Consider the following 13,734-nt stretch of genomic DNA (forward strand, 5'->3'; position numbering starts at 1 on the left):
TAGCCAACCCAGGCGTGCCACGTGGGCAATGCAGATAGGTCCACATACATGGAAGCAAGCCAGATCCTCAGCCTTAGCCAAATGTGGAATTGTTCGTGACAGAGAGCACTCACCATCGGGAAGGTGGAAGGTGGAAACCAGCTCCATCTTTAAGGCACAGCATTCCGCAGCTCTCTACAGTTCCCCCTTTTTGTTTTGGACGCATCAGGCAAGAGTAGAGGTCTGATCTCTGATATTAGAAATAAATTGGGACTTTGTACTGATGTTCATTTAGGTGTCATCCACCCAAAGAGCATCAGACCCGTCTGATACCTTTTTCTCAGAGGCGGGACCTGGGGTATCAACCCGCATGCAATCAGACATGCTCTTCTCTGGGTCCAAAGTGGCTGACCCTGAGTGCAGTGCTTAGCCTCGCATCCTGAGCTTAACATTTTAGCTTTTTATGGTATCCAACCATGCTTGGGGCGAATGTCCTGCTTCAATGGCTGTAAAGGCCTGAATGACAAAGAGTCAGCATATTTGTTTTTAGAATGTGTGAACCCTAGAACTAAATGCAAACAAGGTCCATATCACAGATTAGTTTTCTAGAAAATAGAACTTTTCCAGTAAGTTTTTAATTGTCTTGTTAACAAAAGAATGCCACTTAAGATTCTTATTAAGGCACAATGCTTATGGAAGTTTGAATATTCAATTGATATTCATTATTAACACAAACTTGTATTCTCATTTTAGCCATTGCTGTGTGGGCTTAGAACCAGGAGAAGATGGAGAGGAATTTTACAAGGAATTACTTCCATCAGCTGCCGAAAATTTTCTTGTCTTGGGGAGACGATTGCAAACATGTTTCATCAATGCAACTAAGGCAGGTTTTCAGTGTTGTATTGCCAAAAAATTTTCATTCTTTTTTTTTTTTTCTCCTGAAATAAGCTTTCCTAAATAACCCAGGCTAGTTTTACATTCATTGTATATCTTTGCAGGTCTCAGAGTCTCAGTCCTGCCTCAGCCTTTTGACTGGGATCACAAGGATGTATACCATACCTAGCCCTTCTTAAGTTGTCCCCTGTAATTTTTCAAATATGTTGTATCTGGCTGAACATAAAACTTAGAGTAGTGAATTTAAATATCTTTATCCAAAAAACTTGCAACCAAGAACTTAATCTATGTAAATGCTAGCTAAAGAATACTGTATGATTTTTGAAGAGTCTGTCTTACCACTTAATTTTGAGCAACACCCATATATACTTATATCCATGACCTCACTTCTTTCCAGACTGTTAACAGGTAGCTGTTTTATACTTTTAATTTCTCACACCTAAGGCTTGCTAGACCATAGCTTTTATTTTTTACTTGACACATAAAGTAGTACATACTTTAAGGGGACTATGTCATATTTTGATAACTATATTTTATGCAGTGTTTATATACAAAGAGAAAAGAGAGGGGGGAGAGAGAGGGAATAGGAGCAGAAAAGGGAGAAGAGTAAAGGAGAGGAGAATGGAGAAAATGATTCTTTGCCTTATCAAGTACCTTCTTGAGATTAGGGAGCTGTAGGCAAAATCCATGCCTTGTCTACAGAAAGCAATATTCTAGTATCGAAGAGTGTTCTGCCTCTAGTCCACTTTCTGCAAAGAAGTGCCACATCAGACTGATAAACTCTGTGATCATACTTTGGGACAGCAGCAAATGCTGTACTTTTTTTTGAATTTGTGATAAGACCTTTTCATCACAAGAAAAGCAATTTTTTGAAGACCTTGTGTTGTGCCACTTTTAAGTGTGCAAGCCTGTTAGATCTATACTGTATACATATTTCATAATGTGGAACATGTAGTTTCCACTGTATGCTGTATAAACAGAGAAGCCTGCCTAATGAGAAATCATTAGGAATTTACTTAGCACTGTTGCCTGTAAAAGTGGAGTCATGTCTTTTATCTCTTGGATAGCATTGGCAGCTTCTGCTTCCATTCTTGCGGATAACTAGTTAGTTATATAACTAACTTATCAGTTTCTCATCTGTGGTGCACATTTTTCCTCAGCACTCTATTAAAGGGCCCCAGGATAGAGATAATCTGCTGATTCATAACAGCTTGGTCAGCTGATTCATAAACCTTAAGCGATTGTCCTCCAAATTGTCTCCCTGCCCTCACATTCAAGCCTTAAGTGTATTTGTGCTTAGTCCTCAGTCCTAACCCTCAAGGTAGGAATAGGGTCAGAAGTTAAGAATTTCTTCATTTTCAATTCTTTTTCAACCAGTTGCATTAAACTAGGCCAGAATTGCAAGACAGAGAACTCAGATTCTAATTTGAATACCAAATACTTCTTACCTTCATTTATTATTTTGTTTGTTTGTTTTGATTTTAGGGGCAGGGTTTTACTGTAATCCTGGCTGACCTGGAATTCTATATAGACCAGACTGGCCTCAAATTCACAGAAATCTGCCTGCCCTACCTTCTGAGCTCTAAGAGCAAAGGCTTGTGCTACTATGCCCAATAAGATTTTGTTTTGTTTTGTTTTTTTAAATTCCTGACTCATGGTTAGGAAATATTTCACTTACAAAAAGCCGCCTTTTATGCAGGGTATAGTGATGCACATCTCTATTCCAGCAATCAGGAGAATTGTAAGTTCAGCATTGCTTGTAGTAAGGCACCACTCCAGGAGAAACATGGGAAAAAACAAATGGGGGGAAAAGCCATCTTCCTATCTCAATTGGCAAATTCTGTTTTTTCCTACACACATAACGTTTATGATTATGTCATATATGTAAGTATATATGTCTTGTATTGTTTGTCACTGAATTCACCGAGTAGCCCAGGCTGTTCTGAGACTTAGGAGTCCTACTGAATCAGTTTTCCAAGTGCTAAGACCATGGGCTTGAGCCACTTCAGTCTATAATTTTCTTAATGGCTAATTAGGAGTTGTTAGAAACTATATGAGCTTTCAGCTATTTCAGCAGAATTAGTTTATATAATAATGAGACAACTATTTGTTAATTTCTTTAATATTCAAGATAAAATTGCTCCTTTTTAAAGTAAAAGTTTATGCTTGACATATAATCATCCCATGTACCATAGAATACCTCAGATTATCTCTAAATATTACAAAATACCCATTGGTAAACTTTTCCTCATCTTTCTTCTTTTATTATCCCCAGCCTCTGGTAACCAGTTTTCTAGTCTACACTTCTATGAGATTACCTTGTTTTAGATTCTGCATGTGAATGAATTCATACAGTAGTGACTATGCCCTAGCCTACCTCACTTACTGACCTTCACTTCCTTTCATGGTGTTGCAAATGGCAGAAATTCATCCTTTTTATGCCTGAAAAGTATTCCATTATTTATGCATTCACTGGCCAATAGTTACTTAGGTTATTAGTGTTTTTTACTATTGTAAATAGTCCTGTAATAAATATGAATACAAATGTCTTGATAATAATTTCATTTCTTTTAGATATAAATCCAGTAATGTAATTACTGCTTATAAATGCTGTTGAACTACCAAATGGCATTATATAATTGTAACAAATTTATATTTCCTTTTTTATATCCTCTTTAGTAATTGTTACTTTTGTCTTTTTAATAATGGCCATTTGGCCAACTGGGATTTTTATTCCCCTTTCCTGATGATTATTACTATTGAACATTTTTTTAAGCCCGTAAGCCATTTGTATGTATTCTTTTGAGAACTGGCCTTTTTTGTTTATTTTCTTAGTATGTATTAATGGAATATTTTTGATACATCAGAATTATAGACAGCGAGTTATGGGGAGTAAAAAGCATGCTCGCTGCTCTCATAGAGCCTTAGAGTAGAAACTGGAACTGAAAAGTTCTATTAATAATGCCTTATATGCTTACATTTTCATATTACCATGGTTTTTACTCTGGCTGCATAATGAAGTCACTCACCAAACTTTGTGAAGACACAGATGTCCAGACTTTAGCTTTGGAAATTGAGACTTTGTGTATTTGGATATGTGCAGAGGGGTAGTTTAAAATTTTCATAAGTCATTTTGATGCAGATCAAGCTTTAAGAAGTTCTAGTATTTCCATCTCTAAGTCTTAGGATACTTACTTTGTTTTGTTTTGTCTGGGTAATTACTATAAATAGTACAGAATTCATATACTGCAACCACAGGTTTTACAAATGAAGAAACAAAGCATAGAAGTTCATGTATTTTACAAGTTGGCTGACTACTCTAAGGGAGGTCTTTTCTTGTTCTTTATTTATGTAAGGTATATTATGGAAAAGTAAATTGGTTTTGTCGTTTGTATTAAGGGTGAAGAGAAAGATAAATTACTACATTTTTTTCAAATTGTGACTGATTCTCTCTTCTGGCTATTGGGAGGTCATATTCAACTCATACAGAATGGTAAGAAAAAACTGTTTAATATAACTAATAATCATACAGCATTGACCATACAAATGCCAAATTAAAGGAACTTTTGCAGAAATATAACTTTCTCCTTAACTTTTCTATTTAGTAAATCTGAGGTATTGATTAATAATTTGAACAGTTTAGGAAAGTAATTTTTAAAATTGTAGTATTATGAATTTAGCTTTAGCTTTAGATTTCTTGAAAAATCCCCATGTACAGAGTAAATACAGTTTCACATTACATAACACAACACCATTGCTTTTTTTTTCCAGGTAGTCACATTTGAATCTGTAATTCTACTTTTTCCTTTCAGAATCATTCATGCATGCAAAGTCACAGAGTTCTTTAAGTATAAAAAACACATTTCTTGGATCTGTAATGCATACCATTTTCTATTTTCTAAAGGCAACTACTTCCAATTAATGTAACTAGTACTTTTGGTAGTTCTATTCATATTGCTAAGTGAATGCCTAAATATTTTTTATTTAAAGAATTATCTGTTTATTATTATGTGTTAGCTGTTGTTCCAAATTACCAATTTAAAGACTGTTTAACCAAAAAATATAAAGTACTTAGACTTTATATAAAGGAGAAAAAGAATACTTGAATAATTTAAAAAAAATACCATATTCCATTTTGAAAAGTATTATAATAAAAATGATACTGTGTCTAAGGTTAATAGGAAACCATTATATAATTATTAAAAGTTTGTTAAATGTTTATAAAATTAATGAGCGAAAAAAAACAAATGCATACATTGAAATGTTTTTTAATAATGTTTTTGCACCTATGAAGAATTTACTGATCTCTAACCCTGGAATAGAAAGTGTGTACAAAAATACCAGGTGTAAATGAAACAATTGAAATTTATCAGGATTAAAAGGACTCAGAAGCCAACATAATGAGGCTTCTACTAAGATGGGTGAAATGGCTCAGCGGATAAAGAGAGAATCTTTTATTTTAGCTTAAGAGGCTTCTAATAGCCAAATAAAGAAAAGTTGAGCTATAATAACAAAAATAACTGCAATAAATTTAAACATACAAAATGTTTTGTTGAAGCCAGCTAGAGAAGGCATTGTTTTTAAACTGTAAAATGAATCTGAATCCAGCTTTTATTCTGCCTTATACATCAAGGAAAAATTTTTAGTATATGGAAGTATTCTAGCTAATAAATGAAAAAGGCATGAAAGAGTAGCATCTGTTTTACAGCATCTCACAAATATCCTCTTAGGTTATTATAGAATCTTTAACATTTCTTTTTCTCTCTGTTCTTTTAGTACTGCAGAGTGATCATTTCTTACACTTACTGCAAACTGACAGTGTTCAAATAGGAGCTACAGTCATGACTCTGCTACAGAATATACTACAGATCAACAGGTGACTTAATTTGCACAATTTTTAATCTGAAGCATTACTAATTTTATTAAAATTTTTCAAAATCTACTACATATAACATGTACCTGAAATTTAAATTCTCTTGTGATTGACTTTTAAAAAACATTAGTATACTAAATACTACAAAAATTAGAAATTTGTTATCAAATTGGTATCTCAGAGCTCTAGAGAAAGCTCAGGCTTAGAAATAAAATTGGTATGATACCTAAAGAAAAATAATTAGAACCACAGTAAAAAATGTTTACTCAGCCATTTAATGAGCAGCAAATTAAATGCAATGGTATATGCAAAAATAGCATAAAAGAAGTACTAGATAATTCTTGAGGTCAAAGCAGAAAGAATATAGTTACTGAAATTATCTATTATTTCACTCGAGTATGAGTTTCTCATCGACTACCTTGTGCCACAGTGACTGTTTCTCATAGTATGTACAGTGTTTATTCAGATAAAATCTTATGATAGTTGAGTATTGAGACAGTTATGTTTTTATATATTAATTTGCAATGTTAAAGTTATCCACAAGTATTAAAAGTTGTTTCTAACTCAAACTGAGTAAACCTGAGATGAAACTTTGAAGATAAGTTGCCTAGGGAAGATGAGGAGAAAACAGTATTTCCAGGCAGAGATAACAACATAAGCAAAAGTCAGATATAAGAAAGAAGCATTATGCTGAGAGTGAAAGGCAGGGAAAATTCATCTTGCTGGGATTTAAAGTTCAGTATCAGGTGTAGCCAGCAAATTTTAAAAAGACTTATGTTATGAAAAATTGATATGCTATGTTAAGAAAACAATCATACCCTGTAGGCAATGGGAACCATTGCAGATTTTTTTTAAGTATATGAATATGATATGTTTACATTTCAGTTTTAGTACTCTGATAACTAATAAAGAGAAGATGAGGACAACACTCTAGATAAAGAAAACAATTGGAAGACTAGGGAAGTATCCTAGTGGTGCCACACTTGGCTTAGATGTTATAAATATCCTAAATTTGTTAACCAATAGACAAAAAGAAAAAAGTGAGGAAGAAACCATAGGAATTCAAACATAGTAGTAAAATCATGGCAATGGTAATAGGGAATAAAATTTTTAATTAAAATCACTAGACCTTTATTTCTAATTTTGATTAGAATAGAATTAGAGGAATGAATTTACTGGACCATTAGGGGAAAAGAAACAAACAAATCATGAAGGATCAATTATCAATAAATTGAACATGACTCATTGTATGAATGAAAGCCCAGAGTGGGGGAAATAGAATAAGTAAGTTTGGGGTAATTAGCTTCCTGTCATTGTAACAAAATAGCTGCAATAACAGATTTATAAAAAGAAAAGGTTTACTTTGGCTCACGATTTTTAGAACCTCCAATAAGTACATGGTAATTAGTCCTCTGGTTTTGAGCCTGTAGTAAGCTAGCATATCACAGTGAGAACAGGTAGAAGGGCAAAGCTATTCACCTTCTAGCCAGGAAGTGAAAGAAAAAAAGGAATCAACAGACCTTTCAGTACCTCCCACCCCTTAAACATTCCAACAGTTCCAAATAGCTCCTTTCATGAGACCAAGATTTTATACATGAGCCTTTGAAGAACATTCACAATCTAAATTATAGAAAAATCTTCACAGTTGCCCTGAATTAGTACTACGTTTTTAGGATGTGGTGTAGCAGGAAAGCTTGAGTTAAAAAAATAAAGCTCAGAATCTAGGAAGGCAAGATGACCAAATTTCATAAGTCAGAATACTGAAAAAAGGAGATCTGTATCAGAGATCTGCAAAGGGTTCTCTTTAAAAATGCCAGTAGAGTACCAATCAGTTCATATATGTAAAAAGCTACCCATTTCTTTTAACGTGGAACATTTTTAAGAGACATACCAGTGCCTTTAAACAACTCTCAATAAACTCAATAAGGATTCAAGTAACAGAAAATTGTGCTATAAATAGAATCAGGTTGGAAATGAGTTATAATGAGCAATGAGTAAAAATGAGTAGATTGCTAGGTCCAAGATGGCGGCAACCAGCCCGCAATGTATCTGAGAGACATGGGATCCGAAACTCCGAAATTGAAATTGGTGAGTGGAGGGGGACCTAAAGCCAGAACATCGACATTGAGGCTTCCTGGGTGAGAGAGGACAACCTGTGAGCTGGTACTGTTTGGATCCAGGTCACCCATGGATGTCACTGGGTACTGAGAGTGGCGAATAGTCAGTCCCTCTGCATTTCCTCTAGCCCCAAGCATGGGCCTCCCTGCTCGCCATAGCTAGTAGTGATTATGCCAATCATGAGCTTGGTGACTGAGACAGCAGAGGCAGGCGGCTGCATGGGCCTCCCAACTGGTAGCTGAACCGGCTTCCCCGGTCTGCAGAGGTGGAGTGGTGGCTAGCCCAAGCAGGAGCCTCCATGTTCAGTGACTGAGATGGCAGTGGTGGCTACCCCCATATACCAGTGTTCCTGCCTGGCAGATAGTGGATGCCACTGAGTTGACAGATCTCCTACACTCTGATTTGCCCCGTGGGCCCAAATCTAAGAATAGAGAACAGGGGGAACACCTGTGCTTTTCAGTTAGGCATGCTAGTGAGTGAGTGCACCTTCAAGTGAGTGTGTGAAAAGCCCCATATCCAGGGTCCCTCTACACTAGCAACCAGACATCGAATCCCTCCCACCCACACCACCACTGTGGCAACATAGGAATACTTGGGACAGATTCTCAACATTGAAGTCCCTGTTCTATGGAGTTCAGTGGAGTCCAGGCAAACAATTCTTGGAGCTCAGACATATGAATACCAGAAGGACACTACGACAGGCCTGTAGGCTACTGAAGTATTCAGGGCACCTGCGCATACCCATTGCACCTGTGCGCAGCACCAGCACCCGCTCCCCCTCCTGCGCTTAAGCGCCACATTCCAGGCATCTACATGCTCTAGCACCCTGTCCTTCTGGGCACACTCCTATGCACACATTTGTGTACATACACCTGCGACCTTCCTCCCTTAGCTACAGCTGAAACACCAACATCCACTCTCAAATCAGTGGACCTCTCCATCTTTCTGAAGAATACTCCAGATAGCAGAGACAGACGGACCCAGTCTGAAGTCTCCAAGAACAAACAGCGAAGACTACTGATAAGCAGATGGCTAGAGGTCAGTGTAAGAACACATCCAACAAAAATCAGGACATCATGGCTTTACCAGCAACTCCAAATATCAATGGATATGCTAATTCACTGGAAACACAGAAAAATGATCTCAAATCTATGCTTATCCAGTTATTAGAGGCACATAAAGAGGAAACAAAGCTCTCAAAGAAATATAGGCAAGTAGACCCAAACAAATAGAGGCACAAATAGAGTCATATAGAGGGGAAATAAATAAAGGTCTTAGAAATATGGGCAAATACAGCCAAACAAATACAGGCACAAGTAAAGGAAAGGAACAAAAAAAGAGGCCATCATGGAAAGACAGAAATCCACTTTCAAACAGGTGAAGGAAATGGTGCAAGACTTGAAAACAGAATTAGAATCAATAAAGAAAAAAACAAACAGAGAAAACACTGGAAACTGGAGAACTTAGAGAAAAGATCAGGAACCACAAAGGTAATCCTCACCAAGAGAATATAAGAGATGGAAGAGAGAATCTCAGGCGCCGAAGATACAATTGCAGAAGTTGATACATTTCTCAAAAAGTAAAATCGGGAAAAGTTCCAAACAGAAAACATTCAAGAGATTAAGGATGCCATGAAAAGCTGAAATCTAAGAATAATAGGAATAGACGAAAAAGAAGATTCCAGGCTCCAAAGTCCAGAAAAGATTTTCCGGAAAATTATAGAAGAAAAATTTTCCAACCTAAAGAGATGTCCATAAACATACAAGAGGCCTTTAGAACACCACATGATTAGAACAGAAAAGAAACTCCTCATGTCACATAATAGTCAAAACACTAAATCTACAGAAGAAAAAAATGCTAACAGCAGCAAGGGAAAAGGGCCAAGTAACATATAAAGGTAGACCTCTCAGAATCACACCGGACTTCTCAACACAAACTATGAAAGCCAGAAGGGCCTGGGCAGATGTCATAGACTCTTAAGAGACCACAGATGCCAACACAGACATGAATACCCAGCAAACCTTTCAATCAACATAGATGGAGAAAACAAAATATTCCATGACAAACCCAAACTTAAACAATATCTACACAGCAACCAAGTCCTACAGAAGATATTGGAAGAAAAACTCCAATCCAGTAAAATCAATTAAACCCAAGAGAACCAGGATATAGATAACTTTCATACAAAAAAAATTAAAAGAAAACAAGCACATAAACATACAGTCACATCCAACTCCACAGTAAAAGGAACTAACATTCATTGGTCACTGTTATCTTTCAACATGAACGGACTCAACTCTCCAATAAAAAGACACAGGCTAACAGAATGGTTGCAGAAATAGGATCCAACATTCTGTTTCATCCAACCAACACTACCTTAGAGTAAAGGGCTAGAAAATTATTTTTCAGGCAAACGGATCCAGAAAACAAGCTGGGGTAGCTATCCTAACAACTAATACAATAGACTTTCAACCAAAATTAATCAAAAAAGATGAGGAGGGGCACTACGTTCTCATCAAAGGAAAAATCTACCAGGAAAACATCACAATCCTGAATATCTGTGCCCCAAATACAAGAGCACCTGCATTTGTAAATGAAACATTATTAACGCTTAAATCACACATTGTTCCCAACACCTTAATAATGGGAGATTTCAACACTCCACTCTCACCAAGGGGCATATCATCTAGACAAAAGCTAAATAGGGAAATAACGATCCTAACTCAAATGGACATAACAGATGCCTACAGAACTTTTCACCCAAACGTAAAAGAGTATACCTTCTTTTCAGCACCTCACGGAACCTTCTCCAAAATAGACCATATAGTCAGACACAAAGCAAACCTCAACAGATACAAGAAGATCAAAATAATCCCTTGTATCCTATCAGACCACAATGGCCTAAAACTAGACCTCAACAACAACAGAAATAACAAAAAGCTTACACACACGGAAACTAAACAACTCTCAATGACAGCTTGGTCAGGGAAGAAATGAAAAAAAAAATTAGAGACTTCCTAAAATTCAATGAAAATGAAGGCACAATTTACCCAAACTCATGGGACACAATGAAAGCAGAGCTTAAGAGGAAAGTTCATAGCACTAAGTGCCTCCAGAAAGAAGTTTGAGACCTCTCATACAAGCAACTTAACAGCACACCATAAAGCCCTAGCAGACACACCCAAAAGGAGTAGATAATTGGAAATAAACTCAGAGCTGAAATAAATGAATGAGAAACATAACCATACTTTAAAGACTCAATGACACCAAGAGCTGGTTCTTAGAGAAAATGAACAAGATAGAAAAACCCTTAGCAAAACTAACTAAAAGGCAGAGAGAAACTATTCAAATCAGCAAAATCAGAAACGAAAAGGGGGACATAACAACAGATACTGAGGAAAGCCAAACAATCATTAGGTCTGTATGCCACAAAATTTGAAAATCTAAATGAAATAGACAATTTTCTTGATAGATTCCACTTACCAAATTAAATCAAGATCAGGTAAATAGATTAAATAGTCCTATACCCCCACCCCAAGGAAATGGAAACAGTCTATTTCTATAAAAGTCTCCCCCCAAAAAAGCGTATGACCAGATGGTTTCAGCTCAGAATTCTACCTGACCTTCAAAGAAGAGCTAACTCCAAATCTCTTCAAACTGTTCCACAAAATAGAAACAGAAGGAACATTACCAGTCTCATTCTATGAAGCCAGAGTTACCTTGATACTTAAACCACACAAAGATCCAACAAAATAAAAAGAACTTCAGACCAATCTCTCTTATGAACATTGATGCAGAAATACTCAATACAATACTTGCAAACCGAATCCAAGAACACATAAAAGATATCATCCACCATGAGCAAGTAGGCTTCATCCAGGGCATGCAGGGGTGGTTCATTATACGGAAATCCATCAGTGTAATCCACCATATAAATAAACTGAAGGAGAAAAACCACATGATCATCTCCTTAGATGCTGAAAAAGCATTTGACAAAAATCCAACACCCATTCATGTTTAAAGCCTTGGAGAGATCAGGGATATGAGGCACATGCCTAAACATAGTAAAGACAATATACAGCAAGCCTAAAGCCAATGTCAAACTAAACGGAGAGAAACTAAAATCAATTTTGCTGAAATCAGGGAGAAGGCAAGGCTGCCCACTCTCTCCTTATCTCTTCAACATAGTGCTTGAAGTCCTAGCTAGAACAGTAAGTCAACTAAGGGAGATCAAGGGGATACAAATTGGAAAGGAAGAAGTCAAAGTATCACTACTTGTAGATGATATGATAGTATACATGAGTGACCCCAAAAATTCAACCAGAGAACTCCTTCAGCTGATAAACACCTTCAGCAAAGTGGCTGGATATAAAAAAAAAAAAAAAAAAAATCAGAATTCCTCCTGTATACGAAAGACAAAAGGGCTGAGAAAGAAATTAGGGAAACTTCACCCTTCACAATAGGGACTAATAACATAAAGTACCTTGGTGTGACTCTAACCAAGGATGTGAAAGACCTATTTGAAAAAATCTTCAAGTCTCTGAAGAAAGAAATTGAAGAAGATAACAGAAGATGGAAAGATCTCCCATGTTCATAGATTGGTAGGATTAACAGTGAAAATGGCCATCCTGCCAAGAACAATCAATAGATTCAATGAAATTCATATCAAAATACCATCACAATTCTTTTTTTAAAGATTTTATTTATTTATTATGTACCTAGTATTCTGCCTGCATGCCAGAAGGCAGCATCAGATCCTGTTATAGATGGCTGTGAGACATTATGTGGTTGCTAGGAATTGAACTCAGGACCTTTGGAAGAGCAGTCAGTGCTTTTAACCTCTGAGCCAGCTCTCCAGCCACCAACACAATTCTTTACAGACCTTGAAAGAACAATTCTCAACTTCATATAGAAAAACAAAAAACCCAGAATTGCTAAAACAACAGATTTTCTGAAGGTACTGCCATCCCTGATCTCAAGCTGTACTACTGAACAATAGTAGTAAAAAAATGCATGGTACTGGTATAGAAACATAATGATGGATCTATGAAATCGAATAGAAGACCCAGAAATAAACCCACACACCTACAGCTACTTGATTTTTGACAAAGAAGCCAAAACCATACAATGGAAAAAAGATAGCATCTTCAAAAAATGGTGCTGGTTTAACTGGATGTACATATAGAAAAATGCAAATAAATCCATATTTATCACCCTGCTCAAAACTAAAGTCCAGGTGGATCAAAGACCTCAACATTAAAAGTGGGGAAGAGCCTTGAACTCAATGGCATAGGAAATAACTTCCTGAACAGAATACCAACAGCATAGGCTCTAAGATCAACAATAAATGGGACGTCATGAAACTGAAAAGCTTCTGTAAAGCAAAGGACACTGTCAGAACAAAATGGCATCCTACAGATTGGGAAAGCATCTGACAGAGGGCTAATATCCAGAATATATAAAGAACTCAAGAAATTAAACAGCAGCCAATCAAGTAATCCAATTAAAAAATGGGGTACAGAGCTAAACAGAGAATTCTCAATAGAGAAATATCGAATGGCAGAAAAAAAGCTTAAAGAAATATCAAATTCCTTAATGATAAGGGAAAGGCAAATTGAAACAACCCTGAGATTTCACCTTACACCCATCAGAATAGCTAAGATCAAAAACTCAAGTGACAGTAAATGCTGGAGAGGATGTGGAGAAAGGGGAACCCTCCTCCATTGCTGGAGGGAATGTAAATTTGTCCAACGACTTTGGAAATCAATCTGGTGCTTTTCTCAGACAATTAGGAATAGTGCTACCTCAAGATCTATCTACACCACTGCTAGGCCTATATCCAAAACATGCTCAATTATACAACGAGCATA

The 13,734-nt window shown here is 36.4% G+C and overlaps 1 protein-coding gene across 1 annotated transcript in view; it reads left to right on the forward strand.

Moving 5' to 3' along the window:
• Iqcb1 (IQ motif containing B1) overlaps positions 1-13,734 on the forward strand; it is a 46,591-nt gene that overhangs the window by 5,747 nt on the left and 27,110 nt on the right. Inside the window, exons 5-7 of the mRNA XM_060370345.1 lie at positions 733-862; positions 4,273-4,366; positions 5,650-5,749. Coding sequence (XP_060226328.1) covers positions 733-862; positions 4,273-4,366; positions 5,650-5,749 — 324 coding nt within the window. The remainder of the gene's footprint in view (positions 1-732; positions 863-4,272; positions 4,367-5,649; positions 5,750-13,734) is intronic.

This window comes from Meriones unguiculatus, chromosome 17 (assembly GCF_030254825.1).
Source record: "Meriones unguiculatus strain TT.TT164.6M chromosome 17, Bangor_MerUng_6.1, whole genome shotgun sequence".
NCBI lineage: Eukaryota > Metazoa > Chordata > Mammalia > Rodentia > Muridae > Meriones > Meriones unguiculatus.